The sequence below is a fragment of the Mirounga angustirostris genome, unplaced genomic scaffold (genome assembly GCF_029215605.1).
Source record: "Mirounga angustirostris isolate CCGP_5_RB_7025 unplaced genomic scaffold, mMirAng1.0.hap1 SCAF_9, whole genome shotgun sequence".
Lineage (NCBI taxonomy): Eukaryota > Metazoa > Chordata > Mammalia > Carnivora > Phocidae > Mirounga > Mirounga angustirostris.
Window position 1 is genome coordinate 60,400,052 of NW_026991717.1, and position 18,660 is coordinate 60,418,711.

Below are 18,660 nucleotides of genomic sequence, written 5' to 3' on the forward strand. Positions count from 1 at the left end.
TAAATCCAAATGAAAGAGCAATGTGCTAGTCTCAACCCAATGTATTTCTGGTAGAAAGAAACTCTGGAAGGGTACTTATTGAACTATCGGCAGGTCAGCATTTTATTAAGACTATCAACATGTTTAACAATGAAACACACTTTATAGCAAATAGGGAATAAGGCAGCTTCTACACGAATCTCTGAAAGGCGATTCAGGAACACATTCATGCAATTACCATTTGAATCTAGCACAGAAAAAGATAACATACTCGTACAGTTTATAAATAATTGTCAGTCTGTCCTAACCAACAATCTTTGGTAATAATGTCTCTTGACAAATTTGGGCAGGAATTCCCTTTTGATCCAGAGAGCATTCTAGCCCCATTTTAAAAGAAGACATCAGAGGCTACCTGTGATAGTAAAGAGAGAGGAGACTACAAATGAGTCTGAAAACTCACAATTCAAGTTCATTCTGAGTGAGTTCCTTGATTCTGTTCATGCAATGATCAATGGCATTAACGAGTAAAGGGATCCAACTATCTTCTGGCTGTGGGGTCACATGACTTGCTCTGCAAATGGAATGGGGAAAAAGAGAAGTTAAATTTATACTGTCAAGGGAAAATCTACTCTCAACAGGGAGCACAGAGGAAATTAGTAAGACAAGGCAAATTTCTTTGTAGAAACTTAGCTGCTCCACAACTGAAGTAGAAAGAAAACACCACACCCACCTTCTTCCACTTCTTGAAATGGGGCTTTAGGAATTGAGAATGACTGGATGGGTTTATTCTCAAAAAAGCTATTTGATGAGAAGTCCTCATACTCACTTAGTAATTTCAAGTGCCTTCTTTAAGACAGATACAAGTTTCGCAGACTAGAAAAGAAACAAAGAAGTTACTCACCCTAAGCCCCACATAAAAAGGGAAGGAGAGCTAAGATATAATAAAAGACTCAAGTAATGAACTATTAAAAAAAAAAAAAACCTTGAAGGAAACTGCAAAAACAAAAATTCTGATTAGATTAGGGTGGTAGGATTACAGGATTCTTCTCTATTTACAAAATCCTATTAATATTGTTGCTATAACATTCCTATAAGTTTTTTAAATTTTTTAATACTTTTAAATTTAAAAAACTAGAAAAAGTTAGACTATAACCTGAATTTACCCCAACTGCGGATAGCTCCAAATATATAGCAGAAACAGCTAGTGTTCCTTTAAAAAAAACAAAAACAAAAACAAAAAAAACCTATGTACAGAATTTTAAGTACACCAATAACAAGATAACATGAGGACATACATATGCCACCAATATATGTTACACATTTAAAAATTTTTATTTGGGGTAAATGGCAAGGCATATTGCTAAAGATGTTTCTTTCTTAGGAAGTCAATTTTTAAAAAGTGGATGTGGAAAGAAAAAGTTACCACCAAAAGGATCCTATTCTACTTTAAGGTGTTCACATACTGTGAAGAAACATTTGATGAATTTAATTTCCACCATCTAATTTATCAAATATTTCTAGGATTGATAATTCTGAATGTAAGATATAAGCCATTTGGCAGTTTTACTTCTCTTTCCAATAACTGTAGAGATAATCTGAATCTCTAAAAAGAAGACAAGAGAATTCTCTCTAGCACAGTACCCAGGGCTTGAAAAAATACAATAAAACCAGATTTTTATAAAGAGCTTGACCCTCTGTAGTTAAATCACCCAATGTGTTTATATTAGAACAGAGTATGTTTGTGGACATGTATTTTTGCCTACACCAGAATTCAGAAACTTAATGACTTTAGATTAATAGGATCCTAAAGTACTGTGGTAATTCAGACTTTCTTTTCAAAGTAGGATTTTCTAAGGTCTTTGGGTTCTTCTAAGTGATTACCCAAGTGGTTATGGAAGAGAGTACTACCAAGACTCATGGCTTCAGTAAATATTTATCGAGCAGAAATACATGTAAGAATTGTGACATTATTGTTGTACTTGCATCCAAATGTAACAAATAAATATATTCTCTATAGCTTAAAGGAAATACTAGTGGTTAGTGAAATCCTACCAGTTAGGTCAGTAGCTATTCCCTCAAAGCTGGTACTTACATTGATTCGCACAGTCAAGTGGCACATAGGTGGATATATGCTCAGAGCCAAATCATCCACGCTAAGGGCAGAAAGCAAAAATAACCATTAACAAAAAAGGAACAAAGCTCAACTGGGTGGCTTCCAGTACACAGTTAAGGATGTGACCAGGGAGAACCTAACTGTCCCATAAATGCCTCTCAATTCCTTAAATTGGGTAACCAGAATCAATTCAACTGATACTTACTAAACACATACATACTCCATTTCACTAGGAAGCTGGGGAGGGGGGAACTCCCTTGGCCCATACAATAGGACATTCAGTTAAAAATGGTAGAATCTGGGGGCACCTGGGTGGCTCAGTGGATTAGGAGTCTGACTCTTGGTTTTGGCTCAGGTCACGATTTCTGAGTCCAAGTCTGGAGATCGAGCCCCACCCCTCTGGGCTCCGTGCTCAGTGGGGACTCTGCTTCCCTTCTCCTTCTCCCTTTGCCCCACCCCCGCGCTCCCCTGCTCACTGCTCTCTCTAAAATTTTTTAAAAATGGGAGGATCCAGGGGCGCCTGGGTGGCTCAGTCGTTGAGCATCTGCCTTCGGCTCAGGTCATGATCCCAGGGTCCTGGGATCAAGCCCCGCGTCGGGCTCCCTGCTCAGCGGAGAGCCTGCTTCTCCCTCTGCCTGCCACTCTGCCTATCTGTGCTCTCTATCTCTCTGTCAAATAAATAAATAAAAATGTTAAAAAAAAAAAAAGGGAGGATCTGAAACCATTAATTTAATAACTGATGCAAGTGGAGTTTATCCATGGAATGCCACTCAAGTGGGCACTATTTTAACCAAGTGATGAAATTTAGTACCACCAATAATGGGACAAACTAACATTACGTGCCTCCCCCATATGATACAACGAGAAGCACAAAACACTCAAATATGTGATATCCTTGCCAAAAAAATATTTAACTTGAATATAATCTATAATCATGAAAAAGACAATCACATGAATTCAGACTGTTTGGATATTCTGCAAGACAACTGACCTAGATTCTTTAAAAAGTCAAAGTCAAAAAATACTAAAAAGGACAGGGACTATTAGAGTTGCAAGAGACTACAACCAAACCAGACTGCAAAGATGACGACCAAATGTAATGTGACACTGTGACAGAACCCTGGGTTTAAAAAAAAAAAAAAAAAAAAAGGCTATACAATACATTTGAGAGACAAATGGGGAAATCTGAATATTAATTATTATTCTATTCAATGTTAAATTTCTTGGATGTAATAATAAGAATGTCTGTTCTTAGGAGATAAGTGCTGAAGTATTTAGGGGTGAAATGTCATTGATGTGTGCAACTTACTCTCAAATGGTTCAGGAGGAAAATGGCACATCTATCCATAGAGAAATGAACCAATATTGAAAACAATGTGTGAACAACAGGTGAATCTAGATGAAAGATATATGGGTGTTTACTACAATGTTTTTTCAACTTTCCTATAGGTTGAATATTTTCAAAATAAAAAACGGGGGGAAAAGCCTGGGGTGACAGCACAAGCTAAGATATGCTGCTGCTCACATGTTTCAAGTGGGGAGGCCGCTTACCTAGGGCTAATCTCATCAGAAATATCCACAATGTCGTCCAGCTGGGCCACCTGATCTTTCTTCCCATTCTCTGCCACTGAGATCCGGATTTTCTTCAGGCAGGCTTTGGATGCTCTCACGAGTGCAAGGCATGGGATTATGAGCTCTTGATCTTCCTCTGACCAATATAAGTCCCGATTGTTTGGACACCCCAACCCATCATCCTCTTCATCACCATGGTTGTCAGGATTGTCCTCAGTGTCATTTAAGAGGCCACAGTATGGGTCACATTCTTCCACGGCCTAAGACATGCCAAAAAAAAAAAAAGAGCCTGTTATACTTTCAGCATCATGTCTGAGTTATCCCAAAACATCAGCCAGGTATTTAAGCAATGGCCACAGACTTGATTCACTTCATAAGCCCCGTTCTCACTCTCCTAGCCCGGCAATGGACAGAGGGGAATGGCACTAAAGCACACAATGGCATAGGGTAGGAGATGGGAGTCGAAATTCAGGAGTGAGGATGGGACTTAATTGAGTCAATGCTTAGGCCATCTCCTTTCTTTTTTTTTTTGAAGATTTTATTTATTTATTTGACAGAGAGAGACATAGCGAGAGAGGGAACACAAGCAGGGGGAGTGGGAGAGGGAGGAGCAGGGAGCCCGATGCGGGGCTCAATCCCAGGACCCTGGGATCATGACCTGAGCTGAAGGCAGACGCTTAACGACTGAGCCACCCAGGTACCCAGGCCATCTCCTTTCTTTATATTCTCATCTACCCTCACCTGCTCCATTTCCTCATGTGCATCCTTCACAAAATCCACACTCTTCGTCAGCATTGAAAGAGCCGCAGCTTTGTTATCTATGAGGGAAAATCAGAAAGCACTAGAATAAAAGAAGAAACCTACAATTCTGTCAAGTCTGCAAATGACAACCAACTGTGTTCCCATTTGAGGAGAGTGCCCAGGATAGTCAACAAGAGCAGTGGCTTAATGTAAAATTTTTCTAATACCCATCGTCTAGGTACCCAGATAGGAGTTAAAAAGCTTTTCATCATTAACCACAAAAAGAAATAAAATGGACACACGAGGGGTGCCTGGGTGGTTCAGCTGGTTAAGCATCTCCCTTGGGCTCAGGTCATGATCCCAGGGTCCTAGGATCGAGCCCCATGTTGAGCTCCCTGCCCAGCTGGAAGTCTGTTCCTCTCTCTCCCTTTGCCACCCCACCATGTGCTCTCCCTCTTTCTTACCCTCTCTCAAATAAATAAATAAAATCTTAAAAAAAAAAAAAGGTCACACGATATTTCTCATCAACGTCCTCTTGGACGAACACTGCTTTTGACCCAACTGGCACCATCTCAGAAGTGCTTCAGTGTGTCCTGGGCAGGACCAGTAGAACAAACCACATTTGTTCAACAAGATAGGGCCCCAGAAAGAGGGCTAAAAAAAGTATGAGAACTAAGAACAGAGAAAAAACATTAATACTTATCTTTTGATGTTGGTGGTAAACTATATGTACTCTACTAAACTGTAAGTTAAAATACATCCATGCTACAAAAGTAGAAACCAGATAGGAGAGAACTGTCTGCTTTGGCCAGCAGAGTCAGTGGCCTGTTTCCCACTCTCACCCACCTCTTGGTATCCGAGGCACCTGCTGGCATGCAGTCCAGACACTGTTATAGGAAATAAGGTCACTGTTCTCTGGGCTGGAGAAAGGAATCAATAAGGGTATATCAATAACCAAGGTTCTTCTCTCCTAAAAAGCTCCTTTCTGTTAGTCATCAATCTTAGCTGTTAGTAACTTTGCTGGGAAAATGAGGTTTTGGGGGGGGGGTGGCGCCTGGGTGGCTCAGTCGGTTATGCGTCTGCCTTCGGCTCAGGTCATGATCTCAGGGTCCTGGGATCGAGCCCCGCATCGGGCTCCCCGCTCTGCAGGAAACCTGCTTCTCCCTCTGCCCCTCACCCTGCTTGTGTTCCCTCTCTCACTGTCTCTGTCAATTAAATAAATGAATAAAATCTTTAAAAAAAAAAAAAAGAAAATGATTTTTTTTTCCCCTCCCTGAAGCAAGAAACCCCACTAACTGATAACCCCAACTGTGGCATTACTACCTCTGAGCTGGAGTAATGAAAAGCACATCCACAAGCTGAGCCATTCCATCTACGATGTCCAGAGTAGCATTCCGTACCAGCTTTCTCAGGGTGATTCCTGAAGAAACCCAAAGACTAAGTAGCCTGGTCTTCTTTCCAGAAGTCACCATCTGCTTTCTTGAGCATTTAAACCATTCAGAACTTGAGGTAATGCACACCCACATGCTTTAATTGCAGTGCCAACACAAAACTCAGGTCTTATGTATTTCCCCATGTCATTTTCTTGCTCCTCCCACCATTCCTGAGTACTGTTCTCCAAGAGAGATCAGGAACAAAATCTTTCCAGGACAGCATGTATCCATTCATTAAGGTCAATGGTCCCTTGACAACGGTGGATGAAACACTTGAAGTTTAAACCATCTGTGACTAACCCTGAAGATCCATGAGACATGTATTCATTTATAATTTTGTCACAATTATAATCAAAGCATTAATCTACGGGCAGAGCTGGAGCTCACTTAACCGTAAGGGAGCTCAGAAACAGGGTGTGATGTAATATGGGTGGAGGAGACTGGGGAGGCCCCTATAGATCCAGCATCTGTAGTGGTTAGAATGGGTTAGAGAGGGAGGAGCCAGTGAGAATTAAAAGCCTTAGAGTCAGGCAAAGCAGGGAAGGTGGTGGCACAGCATCTGTACCTTAGCATAAAGGCTTATTTATGGATGTTATAAAATTATCCATGAGGGTTTTATGAGAGAAAGTTACATTACATGCTCAAATTGAGGACAAGGGAAAAGTCTCAAGACATAAGCTGTTATATTAGCAAAGATCTACCCTATAAACCAAACATTTCTGTGTACACAGTGGCTTACCCTGATCCTTGGGAAGTGAATAGTATACTGTAATGACTGCCGTGATGGCAGCACGCACTTGTTCACAGAACCTCTGGGTTTCCTATGAGGTGATGGATCAATTTCAGAATGAAAAAAAAAAATGGATTAGATTCATCAGCCCATCTACTGTAAAAGAGAGATGTCTGTACAGCATGATCTACAAACATTTTCTGTAGTCCCATTATGACTTAGGCCTTGTGCTGTTCCTGCCACATAGCACAGAGGAGTTAGCTGGACACCAGAGAATGAGGGGACAACTCAATAAAACATTAAGAAACAGCAGGAAAAACTTATTCCTAATACTCTACATCCTGAGGTACTCATGATCTGCTGTGAGGTATTCATCATATCTTAGACCAGGAGCTGGCAACTATGGCCCAGGGCCAGTTTTTATAAATAAAGTGTTACTTGCACACAGCCACGCTCGTTTACGTATTACCTCCAGCTGTGTTCACACTACAAGGACGAAGTTAACTAGTTCACCTGCAAAGCCTAAAATATTTACTATTTGACTTTTTAGAGAAAAGTTTGCCAACCCTTAGACCATTAGCCAGGTGTCTGATCTCTCTCTCTAACAGAATCACAATATATCTAAAGGTAATTAGCATAGACTCTACATTGCTCAATGTTGACTATTTTCCTTCTAAGCAGTCACTGACTTTCTCCTATCTTCCTTGTCCTCACTTTTCTGCTAAATTCTAAGCCAGTGCTACATAAAATGTGGTCCACAGATAGGTGCCAGTCTCTGAACAGTTACCAGTCTGGGACGGTGGATAAGCACAGTGACTGAGAGTAAGTGTTTAAAAGTTTTTATGGCAATGTGACATTGCTTCAACATCCAAACACATAAAAAAAAAATTAATTAAAAAAAAGCCATTCTTCAGTAAACTAACGTGCTAGGATCCTAAGACAACAATCGTCATTCAAATACATATAATTCAAATAAAACTAAAACTTTTCACCTATGAATGAAACCACTGTCCTGAGCATGTACAGAAAAATAATACTATGCTACCTCCTCATGGTATCCCATTAGCTTTGAATTCTAGCAACAAGTCCTGAGTATATCTGAAAGAAAGGAGGCAACAGATAAGAAAAATAAGGTAATATTACTCCCTTTAAAATAAATATTCTTTCTTGCACAAAGCTTTTAAAATGCTCTCAAACAATTCATTTCTTATTTTCTCATCATAGATCTCTGGGGTTGATAGGGGGAGAGTTTATCATTATAGGTGCAGCAAAAGAATATTTTCTCATTTCAAAACATCTGGATACATAGATTGAAAAAGAATGAAACTATTGATTAGGAAAACCAAATAAGGCAATGAATACGCCATTTTAAAATAACCTTACTTCTGAATTAAGTATACCTAGTTCTAGAAAAACGGCATAAAGCATACCTGGTCATAGCCAACATGTTTACTTTCATCAGTTTTACAGTAACAGGTTATTTAAAAATGCATACATTTGGGGTGCTGGGTGGCTCAGTCAGTTAAGCGTCTGTCTTTGGCTTGGGTCATAATCTCGGGGTCCTGAGACTGAGCCCAGAGTTGGGCTCCCTGCTCAGCGGGGAGTTTGCTTCTCCCTTTGCCCCTCCTCATCACTCGTGTTCTCTAATAAATAAATAAAATCTTTTTAAAAATAAAAATGCAGGGGCGCCTGGGTAGCTCAGTCAGTTAAACATCTGCCTTCAGCTCAGGTCGTGATCCCAGGGTCCTGGGATCAAGCCTGCATCGGGCTTCTTGCTCAGCGGGAGCCTGCTTCTCCCTCTACCTGTCACTCCCCCTGCTTGTGCTCGCACTCTCTCTCCCTCAAATAATAAAATCTTTTAAAAAAATAAAATGAGGGCGCCTGGGTGGCTCAGTTGGTTAAGCGACTGCCTCCGGCTCAGGTCATGATCCCAGGGTCCTGGGATCGAGTCCCACATCGGGCTTCCGGCTCAGCAGGAGGCCTGCTTCTCCCTCTCCCACTCCCCCTGCTTGTGTTCCTGTTCTCACTGTCTCTGTCTCTGTCAAATAAATAAATAAAATCTTAAAAAAAAAAAATAAAAAAAAAAATAAAATAAAATGAAAAATAAAATGCATAAATTCCTTTTCCAGCAATTCCACTTCTGGAAATTTTTTTTTCTGATACACATACATACAAAGATTGTCCTAGGCAATTTACCACAGCACTGTTTATAATAGTTACAAGTTGGAAAGAGCTTAAATGTCCACATGAAGTATTGGTTAAATAAATTATGGTTATATCCACTCTATTGGATACCATGCAGCATTACAAAGAACTGAGCAACTTTTTATGTGCTAAGAATCAATGTGCAATCCATGTTGTTGATTTTTTTTAAAGGAAGGCCCAGAAAAGTGTTTATGGTATCCTATCATTTGTGTAAAAAAGCAGGCATATACACATAAGTGTGTATATGCCTCGAATATATATGGAATAACACAAAAGTAACTGGGGAGGGGAAATATAAACTTTTTAGCACATTTAACTTTAACATCTTCTGAATTTTATACTGTATACATATGTTACTGATTAAATATAAAGAAATTCGATACAAAAGGGTATTATGTAGTATAACAGAAAAGGTGTAGTTTAGACATCACAGACCCTAATTCAATCCCAGCTCCACTGCTTATTTACCTTAACCTGAGTTTCTAAAGCTGCTTACTCATCTGTCAGATGGGAATCACGTATGTGAAAACACCTAGCAAATAGCGAGTGTTTAAAAAATATATATCAGAAAGGAAATAACCAGGATGAACCGCAGATTGAACGGATACCTATTTAGAAGACCTGCCTACGCCGTGCCGGGTACCGCACTTGGCAATTTGGCCTTCACCGCAATCCTCTGAGAACGGCAATCCTATCTGACAGGTGTGGAAAATAAATGCCCTGGCTTGAGTGTAGAAGGTGGAAAGAAAGTGACTGGATTCCTAATGAACGATGCAGCACAAGATTTCCAGGAAAGTACAGCCCACCTGTGGAGAGGGCAGTGGCACTCGAGAGAAGACTTCAGTCAGAGTCGTGGCTTCCCTTGACACGTTCACAGCTGCCGCGTCTGAGGGAGGAGCCAATACGTTAGTGCCAAAAGGATGAGCCTGCAGCTGCCGCATGGGCTTTGAAGATGCCAGCCTCACCGGCTGAGACGTCTCAAAAACACCTCCCAAAATCAATGTTTCATATCCCAAACTTCGAAGTACAAAGGATGGGTAAGGTGAAGTATCCCCACTGAGAGGATGCGGCGGCGGTAAAAGCGGGAGGGAAAGGGGTGGGTACACTGGAAGGATGAGAAATGCTAAGTCCCCAACAGGAGAGGCACTCACTGAGTCTCCTCCAAAACGTCTCAGGATTAAACTCCTTGGTGGTCTCTCGGGCTTCTCCGACTAGTGGGTTTAGCATGTCGGTCGGGCGGTGGCAAGAGGAAGAGCACAGGTAAGCGGAGCCACCCCCAGCCCCCACCTCCTCCGCTCGTGCCCCCGCCTCCGCCCGCGCCACAGCCGGCCTCTTCCCGAACCAAGCCCGCCCCTGCCGTCGCCCGTCTCAAGGGCGTCAGCTTACCCCGCACTCCAGGCAGGAGTAACCGCAGCTCCACTGCCAGGTGCCGCATCTGCTCCAAAGGCGGAGCCAGGGTGGGGACTGCGGCTGTAGGTGCAGCTGCGCTCGCCATCTCAGCAGATCGCCTGGAACCTCCAGACAAAAGCGGCCACGGAAGCTGCCCGGGCCGCACTGCCGTAGGCGCTTAACTTCCGGGAGTCACAGACCCGGGTTCGTTTCCGGCAACAACCCGCCCGGCCCCGCCCCAGAGCCCCCGCCACACCCCTTCCGATCTCCCGAGGCCGGGCCACGCCTCTCTTCCGCTCCGGTTGTCCGGCCCCGCCCCCACCCGCTCCCAAAACCCTGGTCGCAGACGCAACGCCCAGTCGGAGTTCTGAATCATCACTCTTTTATTTGATTAGCTGAAAGCACCCACACCTAAAGAAGCCGAGAGCCCATAACCCCGAGAGAAAAGAAGACCTGGAGCTAGTATCTCGAGGGTAGTCAGGGGAGGCCTCAAGTTCGTACTGCTTCCCCGACTCTGAAGTGGTGCCGGCTACCGAGGTCCACATACCGTGCTGGGTACTTTACATGAGGTAACCATAAAAAATACACTGGGCTTCTGATACTCCCATACACACATCCAGACCCTGCCCTGTGGATCTCCTGATTAGAACTTTCTCTTCACAAAAGTAAATCAATCCCCTGCCTTCTTGGAGAAGGAAGGAATCGTGGCATTATTTAGAGATTTTTCTGCAGTCCATTCTGCAGGAATCAGAAGTGGGCAATCCCCCCAACTCCTAGGTGTCCAGAGTGCCCCAGCTCCCTGAAGCTTGCCCATCAGCACTGGCCTTCTGGCCTTCTACCTGCTGCTGGGGCAGGGGCCTGGGCTCCAGGGGCAGATGGTGAGGCAAGGCCTTCAGGAGCTCAAGTGGCTTTTTAACTGTGCTATGAAGGTTCCAAGCTCGGTAGAGTTCAGAGTCCACACACCTCGAATGATAACAGGTGTCAGCAGTGTCAACCAGGTCCGCAAAGGGGAGAAGAAAAAAGCTAGAGCGCCGTATGTCATATGAAGAAAGTAACAGGAATAAATCTGCCAGATGTACAGCAGTAACATAAGTAGGTGAACAGGTACGATTTTCAAGTATTTTCCTTGACGGAGATGAGACCGGAAGTTGTGACCACAGCACCGCTGCAGCAAGCTCCAACACAGGTAAGCCATCAACGGTATGTTAAAAAATGCCAGCTGGAAAGAGGCAGAACAGAACCATTAGCTTATTAGCAAGACCTTAGAGGGTCGGGTCTCATGAACGCATTATTAGTGGCTCCTAAGAATATGTTGCTCTCTCTCGGGGGTTAACTCTCTGATTCTTTATGCTTCAATCACATTTGCTTATAACACTCAAAATAAGTGACTTATAGTTGTGTATTTACCTGCATCCTTTTGTTCATCTTAAAAGTAGGTATCATTTATGTTGAAGCCCTCAGTAATGTTTAAGGTGGAAATGAATTGAATACATACACACTTCTTTTGGCACAGTGAGGGGGGACTTAGGTATCAATATTTTTTTCTTATCTCTGTATTTTCTATTAATTTTTTTTATTTTAAGTAAACTCTACACCACACATGGGCTCAAACTCAGAACCCCAAGATCAAGAGTCACATGCTCCACCAACTAAGCCAGCCAGACACCCCCGTTATCTCTGTATTTTTAATTAAAGTAGCATCATGAGTACTGGAATACAAATCAGAAGATTTAAGTTATAGGGACGCCTGGGTGGCTCAGTCGGTTAAGCGGCTGCCTTCAGCTCAGGTCATGATCCCGGGTCCTTCGATTAAGTCCCACCTGGGGCTCCTTGCTCAGCAGGGAGCCTGCTTCTCCCTCTCCCTCTGCTGCAGTTCCCCCTGCTTGTTCTCTCTCCCTCTCTCTGACAAATAAATATTTTTAAAAATTTTTATTTATTTATTTGACATAGAGAGACAGTGAGAGAGGGAACACAAGCAGGGGCAGTGGGAGAGGGAGAAGCAGGCTTCCCGCTGAGCAGGGAGCCCGATGCGGGGCTCGATCCCAGGACCCTGGAATCATGACCTGAGCCGAAGGCAGACGCTTAATGACTGAGCCACCCAGGCTCCGCTATAAATAAAATCTTTAAAAAAAAATTTTTTTTAAAGATTTAAGTTATAATCTAAGTTTAGCTGCTGTATGATTCTTAATTCATTCACCAAATAATTATTGTGTGCCCATTACATGGCAGGCACTGTGCTAGGCTCTAAGCTAAGGACACAGTGGCAACTCAGAGAGGATGCATCATAGAGCTTACATTTTAACAGAGAGAAGAGAGACCAAAAAAATAAACACAAAAGATCACTATAGATTGTCATAAATTCAATGAAGGAAATAACTGGGTCACAAGGGGGTAACTGAGAGATGGGTTCTCTGAGGCCTGAAGAACAGGAATGACTCAGTGGAAGGAAGTATATTCCAGGCAGAAGAAACAAAAACCCCTGCGGTTCCCAGGAGAGGCCTTGGCCCATTTAAGGCCAATAAGCCTGGAACATGATGAGCCAGGTGGAAACTGAGGCAGTCAATGAAGGAGATAACTGGGTCACATGAGAGTAAGTAACTGACAGATGGGTTCTGAGGCCTGAAGAACAGGAATGACTTAGTGGAAGGAAGTACATTCCGGGGAGAGGAAACAAGTAAAAATCCCTGATGTGGGAGAGGCTTTGGCCTATTTAAGGCCCATTAGCCTAGAACATGATGAGCCAGGTGGAAACTGAGGCAATCAGCAAGACCCAGATCATGTCACTGCTCTGCTTAAAGGGTTTTAAGCTGAAGAGTGAGCTGATTAAGGTTTTAAAAGGACAACAGTGGATGCTCTATGGTAAACTGAGAGTAGGAAGAGTAGCAGTGGGAAGACCAATCTGGGGTTCCTGCAGTAGCCCAGACAAGAAATAATTATGAGTTAGACTAGCGTAATAATAACAGAGATGAAGAGAAGTGGTGGATTCAAGATATGCATTGGAAGGAGATCAAACAAGGTATTACTTGCTAATGAATTAGATACAGGGTATTAGAGGGAAAGGGCAAAATTAAAGATACATCCTAGAAAAACTTACTGAAATTGCAAAGAACTGGGGGAGGAACAGGTTTGAGGTAGAAACTAAAGGTCCTATTAGACACATAATATTGAGATGCCTGTTAGATATCTAAGGGAAGATATTAAATGGCAGATGGGTATATAGGCACTTGAAGTGCAAAGAAGTCGAGGGCAGAGATTAACATATTTGGGAGCCATGGGCCTATATGATACATAAAATCCACTAGTGGTGTATTACTTATTAAAATATGAATATAATCCCCACCTTTTAGTAAGGCTCAGGTTTTATTTGGTATCAGAGTGCTCCTGAGAGACAGCCTTCATCTACATAATGGAAAACTGAACCAGACTCAGGACTTACTCACATATAAAATGCTGCTATACAGAGAATGTTCTGTCTGTGGTCAATGTTTCCTAGGCAGAAGTCTTCCCTGTTTTGCTGATCACCTTTTACTGTCCTATTATGAGGTTGTGAACTCATTCTGAACAATATTTTTGGATCTCTTCCCAAACATGAGATCATCACCTGAGATTTTAGTACCTTAGCCCCATTAGGTGAATAAAATACATAAATAGGTAAATACTTTTCAAACCTATATACAGAGATTTGCTATTAGTCCGTTTTTTGTGTGTTTGTTTTTTTTTTTTTTAAGATTTTATTTATTTGAGAGAGAGGGGGAGAGAGCACGAGCAGGGGCAGAGGGAGAGGGAAAAGCAAAATTCCCAGTGAGCAGGGAGCCTGATGTGGGGCCAGAGCCCAGGACCCTGAGATCATGACCTGAGCTGAAGGCAGACACTTAACTGACTGAGCCACCCAGGTGCCCCTGTGTGTTTCTTTTAAAGGAATCTCAATCCATGTGTAAACGTAATCTATCAGTGTTTTCAAACAAGCAGCAGCTAAGACATCACTGAAAGGCCCAGGTCTGGTGCTTGCCCAGTGCAGCTTCCACTGGACAACTGACCCATTTTTCTTGTAAGTCTGTTTTTCCTTTACTCCCTCCGAAACATTTGCCTTCTTCATTATCATAATCAATTTTGGTTTACTTATTTATTCTACTATAAGTCCCTTATTTCATTTTTTATCAATGGGAAAGCACAGTAAAACAAACTACAAAAACAAAAATCTCTTTCACTTTTTATAAACCCTTCCTGCCAAAATGTATTTTAGATGTTTACGAGAGAGTGGTGGAAGAAAGAGCTTAGGAAGCACTTGAAAAACAAACAAAACACCAAATATTCAAGATTGCCCTGCCAGTAAATTAGGAAATATGATCTGTGGTGTTTAGTTGGAGGCTCTGGATTTAATTCATAACTATTATGCAGTAGTCCAAAAGGCCAAGGCATTCTTACATTCCATTTCTGACTTCTTACCTGCAGAATTCCAACTACAAATGTTAGGCTGCCTTGTAGGAAATGTCCATCAACAAATATCCCAAAGGAAAAGCAGCAACCCACTTTGCCTTTAGTGATCTCACCAACAAACCACGGTCCTGAAAGAGGCAATGGGCACAGAAGGAGAAGATTAAATGACTATGATTCTGATTATATACATCACAAGGTGCATTTATAGGAATAACAAAGAAGTATGAGAGTTGCTGATAAGCATTTTATTGGCATAATTTTTCTTCTTTATTAATCTCTATGTTGCACCATACGTCCTAGCTAACCAACCACTTGCTCCTTTGCTCTCCACTTTTGTCTGATTATAAAATCATCTGAGTACATGCTATACCTGAATAGATTCAAGAAACAGGTCAGAGTATGTTCAGAAACTTTAGAAGATTCTGTTGCAATAATAATCTCAAAATAATGCATTAACATTTCCTTTAAAAAGCAAAGAGGTATTCTATGGAAGTTAATTTTCCAGATAACTGATATATACTCCTTTAAGCAATAAAACTTCAACCACTTTCATCTTTCTAAAATGCACTTCTTCTCTTTCTTATTAATGAATGTATTCTGACCTTTTCTTGCTGACCCAAGTCATTACTTTGTACATCAACTATACACTTGAGGTTAACATGTACAAAATTTAACTTCTTTAATTTTTCATTTAGAATGCCAGAATGACTTTTCTCTCCTCCCTATTATTTACTGCCCTTCCTAGTGTGCAGGTTTCTGGAACTACTATATTGTCAAGGGTGATTAATGAACAGTCAAGACTTTCTTTCTTGGGGCGCCTGGGTGGCTCAGTCGTTAAGCGTCTGCCTTCGGCTCAGGTCATGATCCCAGGGTCCTGGGATCAAGTCCCGCATCGGGCTACCTGCTCCGCGGGAAGCCTGCTTTTCCTTCTCACACTCCCCTTGCTTGTGTTCCCTCTCTTGCTGTCTCTCTCTCTGTCAAATAAATAAATAAAATCTTAAAAAAAAAAAAAAAGACTTTCTTTCTCAAAATGCAAATACCATCATCTGCTGGTAAGAAGAGGGTTCAGCATTAAAAAATCATAGGTAATTTTAGACTGTGGATGCACAGTCTAAAAAAGTGTTTTCCCTGCAAGTTTCAACTTTTAAACATGGAGCAACTTCTGTCCTTTTAATGTTTTCTTTTACAGCCAGGAACCAAATCATGTGCTTTCCCTTCTAGTGTAAGGCAAGTGTCTAAAATAGCTTCAACCTATCTTCTAACAAGGAAACTGACCTCCAAAGGGCCATCTGCCATAGCCTGGTACACAGAATTGTAGAGTGTTATATATTTTTTTATCTAACTACTCTCTGTTCTCTGGTTGGAGTTACTAATGAGCAAAGAAAAATCCGGAAGTGGAATAAAAGTATAAGACAAAGACCAAGCAACAAGTAGGCTAATCTACTCCTAACTTTTAGTCACTAAGGAACATTAGTAAAAAGCTTTAAAAACAGAATCACAGTGCTTCCTGCTTCCATAAGTGGCTAAGTGACTAAGTATTAGGTATAATAATATAACAGAAGAACCTGGATATGCCTGAACTCACTGCTCATCTGTTTCTCTTTTTTGAGCTGAGTTTTTAAGGGGCATCCATAAGTAAATATTCACTGAACTACATACTAGACATTGTGCTTAGTGCTGGGCATAGAGGTAAACAAGACAGACAATACCTCAATGGATATTCTAATGAAGGAAGAGATGATAAACACAGAAGATAATCATAGATTCTGATAAAGTAATGAAGGAAATAAAAAGTGTGATGAAATAAAGGATAAAATTTTAAGGTAGTCAAAGAAGGCTACTCTGCATACACATACTAATTCTTTAATGGTCCTCTCAGCTTAAGTTAACTCAGTGTCAACTAAATGTCCTTTGAACATGTTAGGAAAGAACTTTATTTCCTAAAACCATGTTCCAGGAAATGATTTATGAAGAAGCCATGTGCTGTTCATTATGTTCTCAAGAGTCTAAATGACTCTATTGTCAAAATTCTCCATATATTCTTTGGCAGAATTCTCCACAATTCAGGTTTCCTAATTGACTTACCCAGTGCTGTATATAGGGTTAGCAACAACACAGAATAATAGAAGATGTTTAGTTTGCTCAGGACGTGGAGGGAAAATGAGGTCAAATTTATAAATCCTGGAGACCCTAAACAGAATAAATTTCAAAAATCCAGTGAGCACATGCAAAGTTCAATTTCTTTTTTTTTTATTAGTTTCAGAGGTAGAGTTTAGTGATCCATCAGTTGCATACAACACCCAGTGCTCATTACATCAAGTGCCCTCCTTAATGCCCATCACCCAGTTACCCCATCCTCCCACCCAACTCCCCTCCAGCAACCCTGTTTGCTTCCTGGAGTTAAGAGTCTCTTACAGTTTGTCTCCCTCTCTGATTTCATCTTACTTTATTTTTCCTGTCCTTCCCTTATGTTCATCTGTTGTTTCTTAAATTCTACATGAATGAAATCATATATTTGTCTTTCTATGACTGACAAAGTTCAAATTCTTTATAACATTTTCTAGACTTCCATGGGCTATCTTTCGTTATATAGTAAACATACAGATGACACCATTTTAAATTCAGAAGTTGACAGGAAGCCTGATAAGCCAGTCCACTTGGAATTGCGGGGGGGGGGTGCGCCTGGGTGGCTCAGTTGTTAAGCTTCTGCCTTCGGCTCAGGTCATGATCCCAAGGTCCTGGGATCGAGCCCCACATCAGGCTCCCTGCTCGGCGGGAGGCCTGCTTCTCCCTCTCCCACTCCCCCTGCTTGTGTTCCGTCTCTCACTGTCTCTCTGTCAAATAAATTTTAAAAATCTTAAAAAAAAAAAGAATTGCAGAGGGTAGGAAGTTCAAAGCAATGGTGTAGTTGGGAGACACGCATGTGCATACATGCACACATACACACTTTTAAATGATTAAATGATGTAGGTGTGAAATATAGTGCTATGCTCAAAGTCTCTGTTTTCTATGGGATTTAGTATCCAAATGTACACACTTCCAAATCATGTTATCGAAATATATCAAAGAAATATCAAAATTTCTCCAGTCTAATCTTAAGTATGACTGTCCAATATTCCTTTCCCATATGTGACATAGCTCTTAACTCACAGCCATCCTCTTACTCCAATTGAAAGGGATCCCTAAAGCTCTTCAAATTAAGATCTCTTAAAATATAGTGCCAAAATGCCAAGCATATGGGCTTCACACAGAGAAGCTCCATTCTGTGGTCACAGACTAAAGTATCACAGATCCTCAACCTCAGCCGCCATTTCACTCGTGTGTGTGGCTGGTCATAAACCAGTCAGCAGAAGACTACGACACGAAGTTCGGTACACACTGAGCGCCCCTAGAGGTCAAAGACAGCCTGATATAAGTTAAATAGTATGTCTCTCCTAATAGGCCAACATATCCATTTTGTACTTAAAACACTGTTCAGCCTGACAGTTGATTTTGTATAAAACCTGATAATGCATGACCTTCCCCACTCCGTTACATTCTTGCTACTCATTCTTCTCTTAGATTCTTTCTTGTTCTAGTCTGGTACTTCTCAAAGTATTCATCTATATATCCATCTATAATAATTATTTCTTTTTAAAGATTTTATTTATTTGAGATATAGAGAGAGTTGCGCTGGAGCATGAGTGGAGGGAGGGGCAGAGGTAGAAGCAGACTCCCCAGTGAGCAGGGAAGCCTGACATAGGGCTCAATCCCAGGACCCTGGTATCATGACCTCAGCTGAAGGCAGATGCTTAACCAACTGAGGCCCCCAGGCACCCCAATAATTATTACTTATTAAAAATAAATAATCCTTTAGCCTTGGAGGCAGCTATGCTTTAAACTTTCAGCATAAACTTTAAACATGATTTTCTATTTTGGCTCCACATTAGAATAACCTGGAGGAACTCTGAGACAATATTCATGCCCAGGTCTCACTCACCAGAGATTCAGATTTTTTTTTTTTTAAGATTTTATTTATTTATTTTGACAGAGAGACAGCGAGAGAGGGAACACAAGCAGGG

The 18,660-nt window shown here is 41.5% G+C and overlaps 2 protein-coding genes across 14 annotated transcripts in view; both read right to left on the minus strand.

Moving 5' to 3' along the window:
• CCNDBP1 (cyclin D1 binding protein 1) overlaps nt 1-10,365 on the minus strand; it is a 33,551-nt gene extending 23,186 nt beyond the window's left edge. For 2 of the 4 annotated variants that reach the window (XM_045900244.3, XM_045900243.3), the window contains exons 1-11: nt 10,160-10,365; nt 9,925-9,984; nt 9,580-9,659; nt 6,578-6,659; nt 5,729-5,825; nt 5,252-5,325; nt 4,406-4,482; nt 3,644-3,924; nt 2,072-2,132; nt 806-852; nt 440-550 (exon numbers count right to left, since the gene is read on the minus strand). In XM_045900244.3, the coding sequence (XP_045756200.1) occupies nt 440-550; nt 806-852; nt 2,072-2,132; nt 3,644-3,924; nt 4,406-4,482; nt 5,252-5,325; nt 5,729-5,825; nt 6,578-6,659; nt 9,580-9,659; nt 9,925-9,984; nt 10,160-10,268 (1,079 nt within the window). In that variant the 5' untranslated portion in view covers nt 10,269-10,365. Of the gene's footprint in view, nt 1-75; nt 551-709; nt 853-2,071; nt 2,133-3,643; nt 3,925-4,405; nt 4,483-5,251; nt 5,326-5,728; nt 5,826-6,577; nt 6,660-9,579; nt 9,660-9,924; nt 9,985-10,159 lie in introns of those variants that run through there. The other 2 variants (XM_045900245.3, XR_010405031.1) reach the window with 2 other exon arrangements.
• A 162-nt stretch (nt 10,366-10,527) lies between these two features.
• The window catches only part of TMEM62 (transmembrane protein 62), a 33,506-nt gene continuing 25,373 nt past the window's right edge, over nt 10,528-18,660 (minus strand). For 6 of the 10 annotated variants that reach the window (XM_064570559.1, XM_064570563.1, XM_064570560.1 and 3 more), the window contains 3 exons: nt 16,685-16,789; nt 14,609-14,727; nt 10,528-11,381 (listed from right to left, as the gene is read on the minus strand). In XM_064570559.1, the coding sequence (XP_064426629.1) occupies nt 11,055-11,381; nt 14,609-14,727; nt 16,685-16,789 (551 nt within the window). In that variant the 3' untranslated portion in view covers nt 10,528-11,054. The remainder of the gene's footprint in view (nt 11,382-14,608; nt 14,728-16,684; nt 16,790-18,660) is intronic. The other 4 variants (XM_064570561.1, XM_064570565.1, XM_064570562.1 and 1 more) reach the window with 1 other exon arrangement.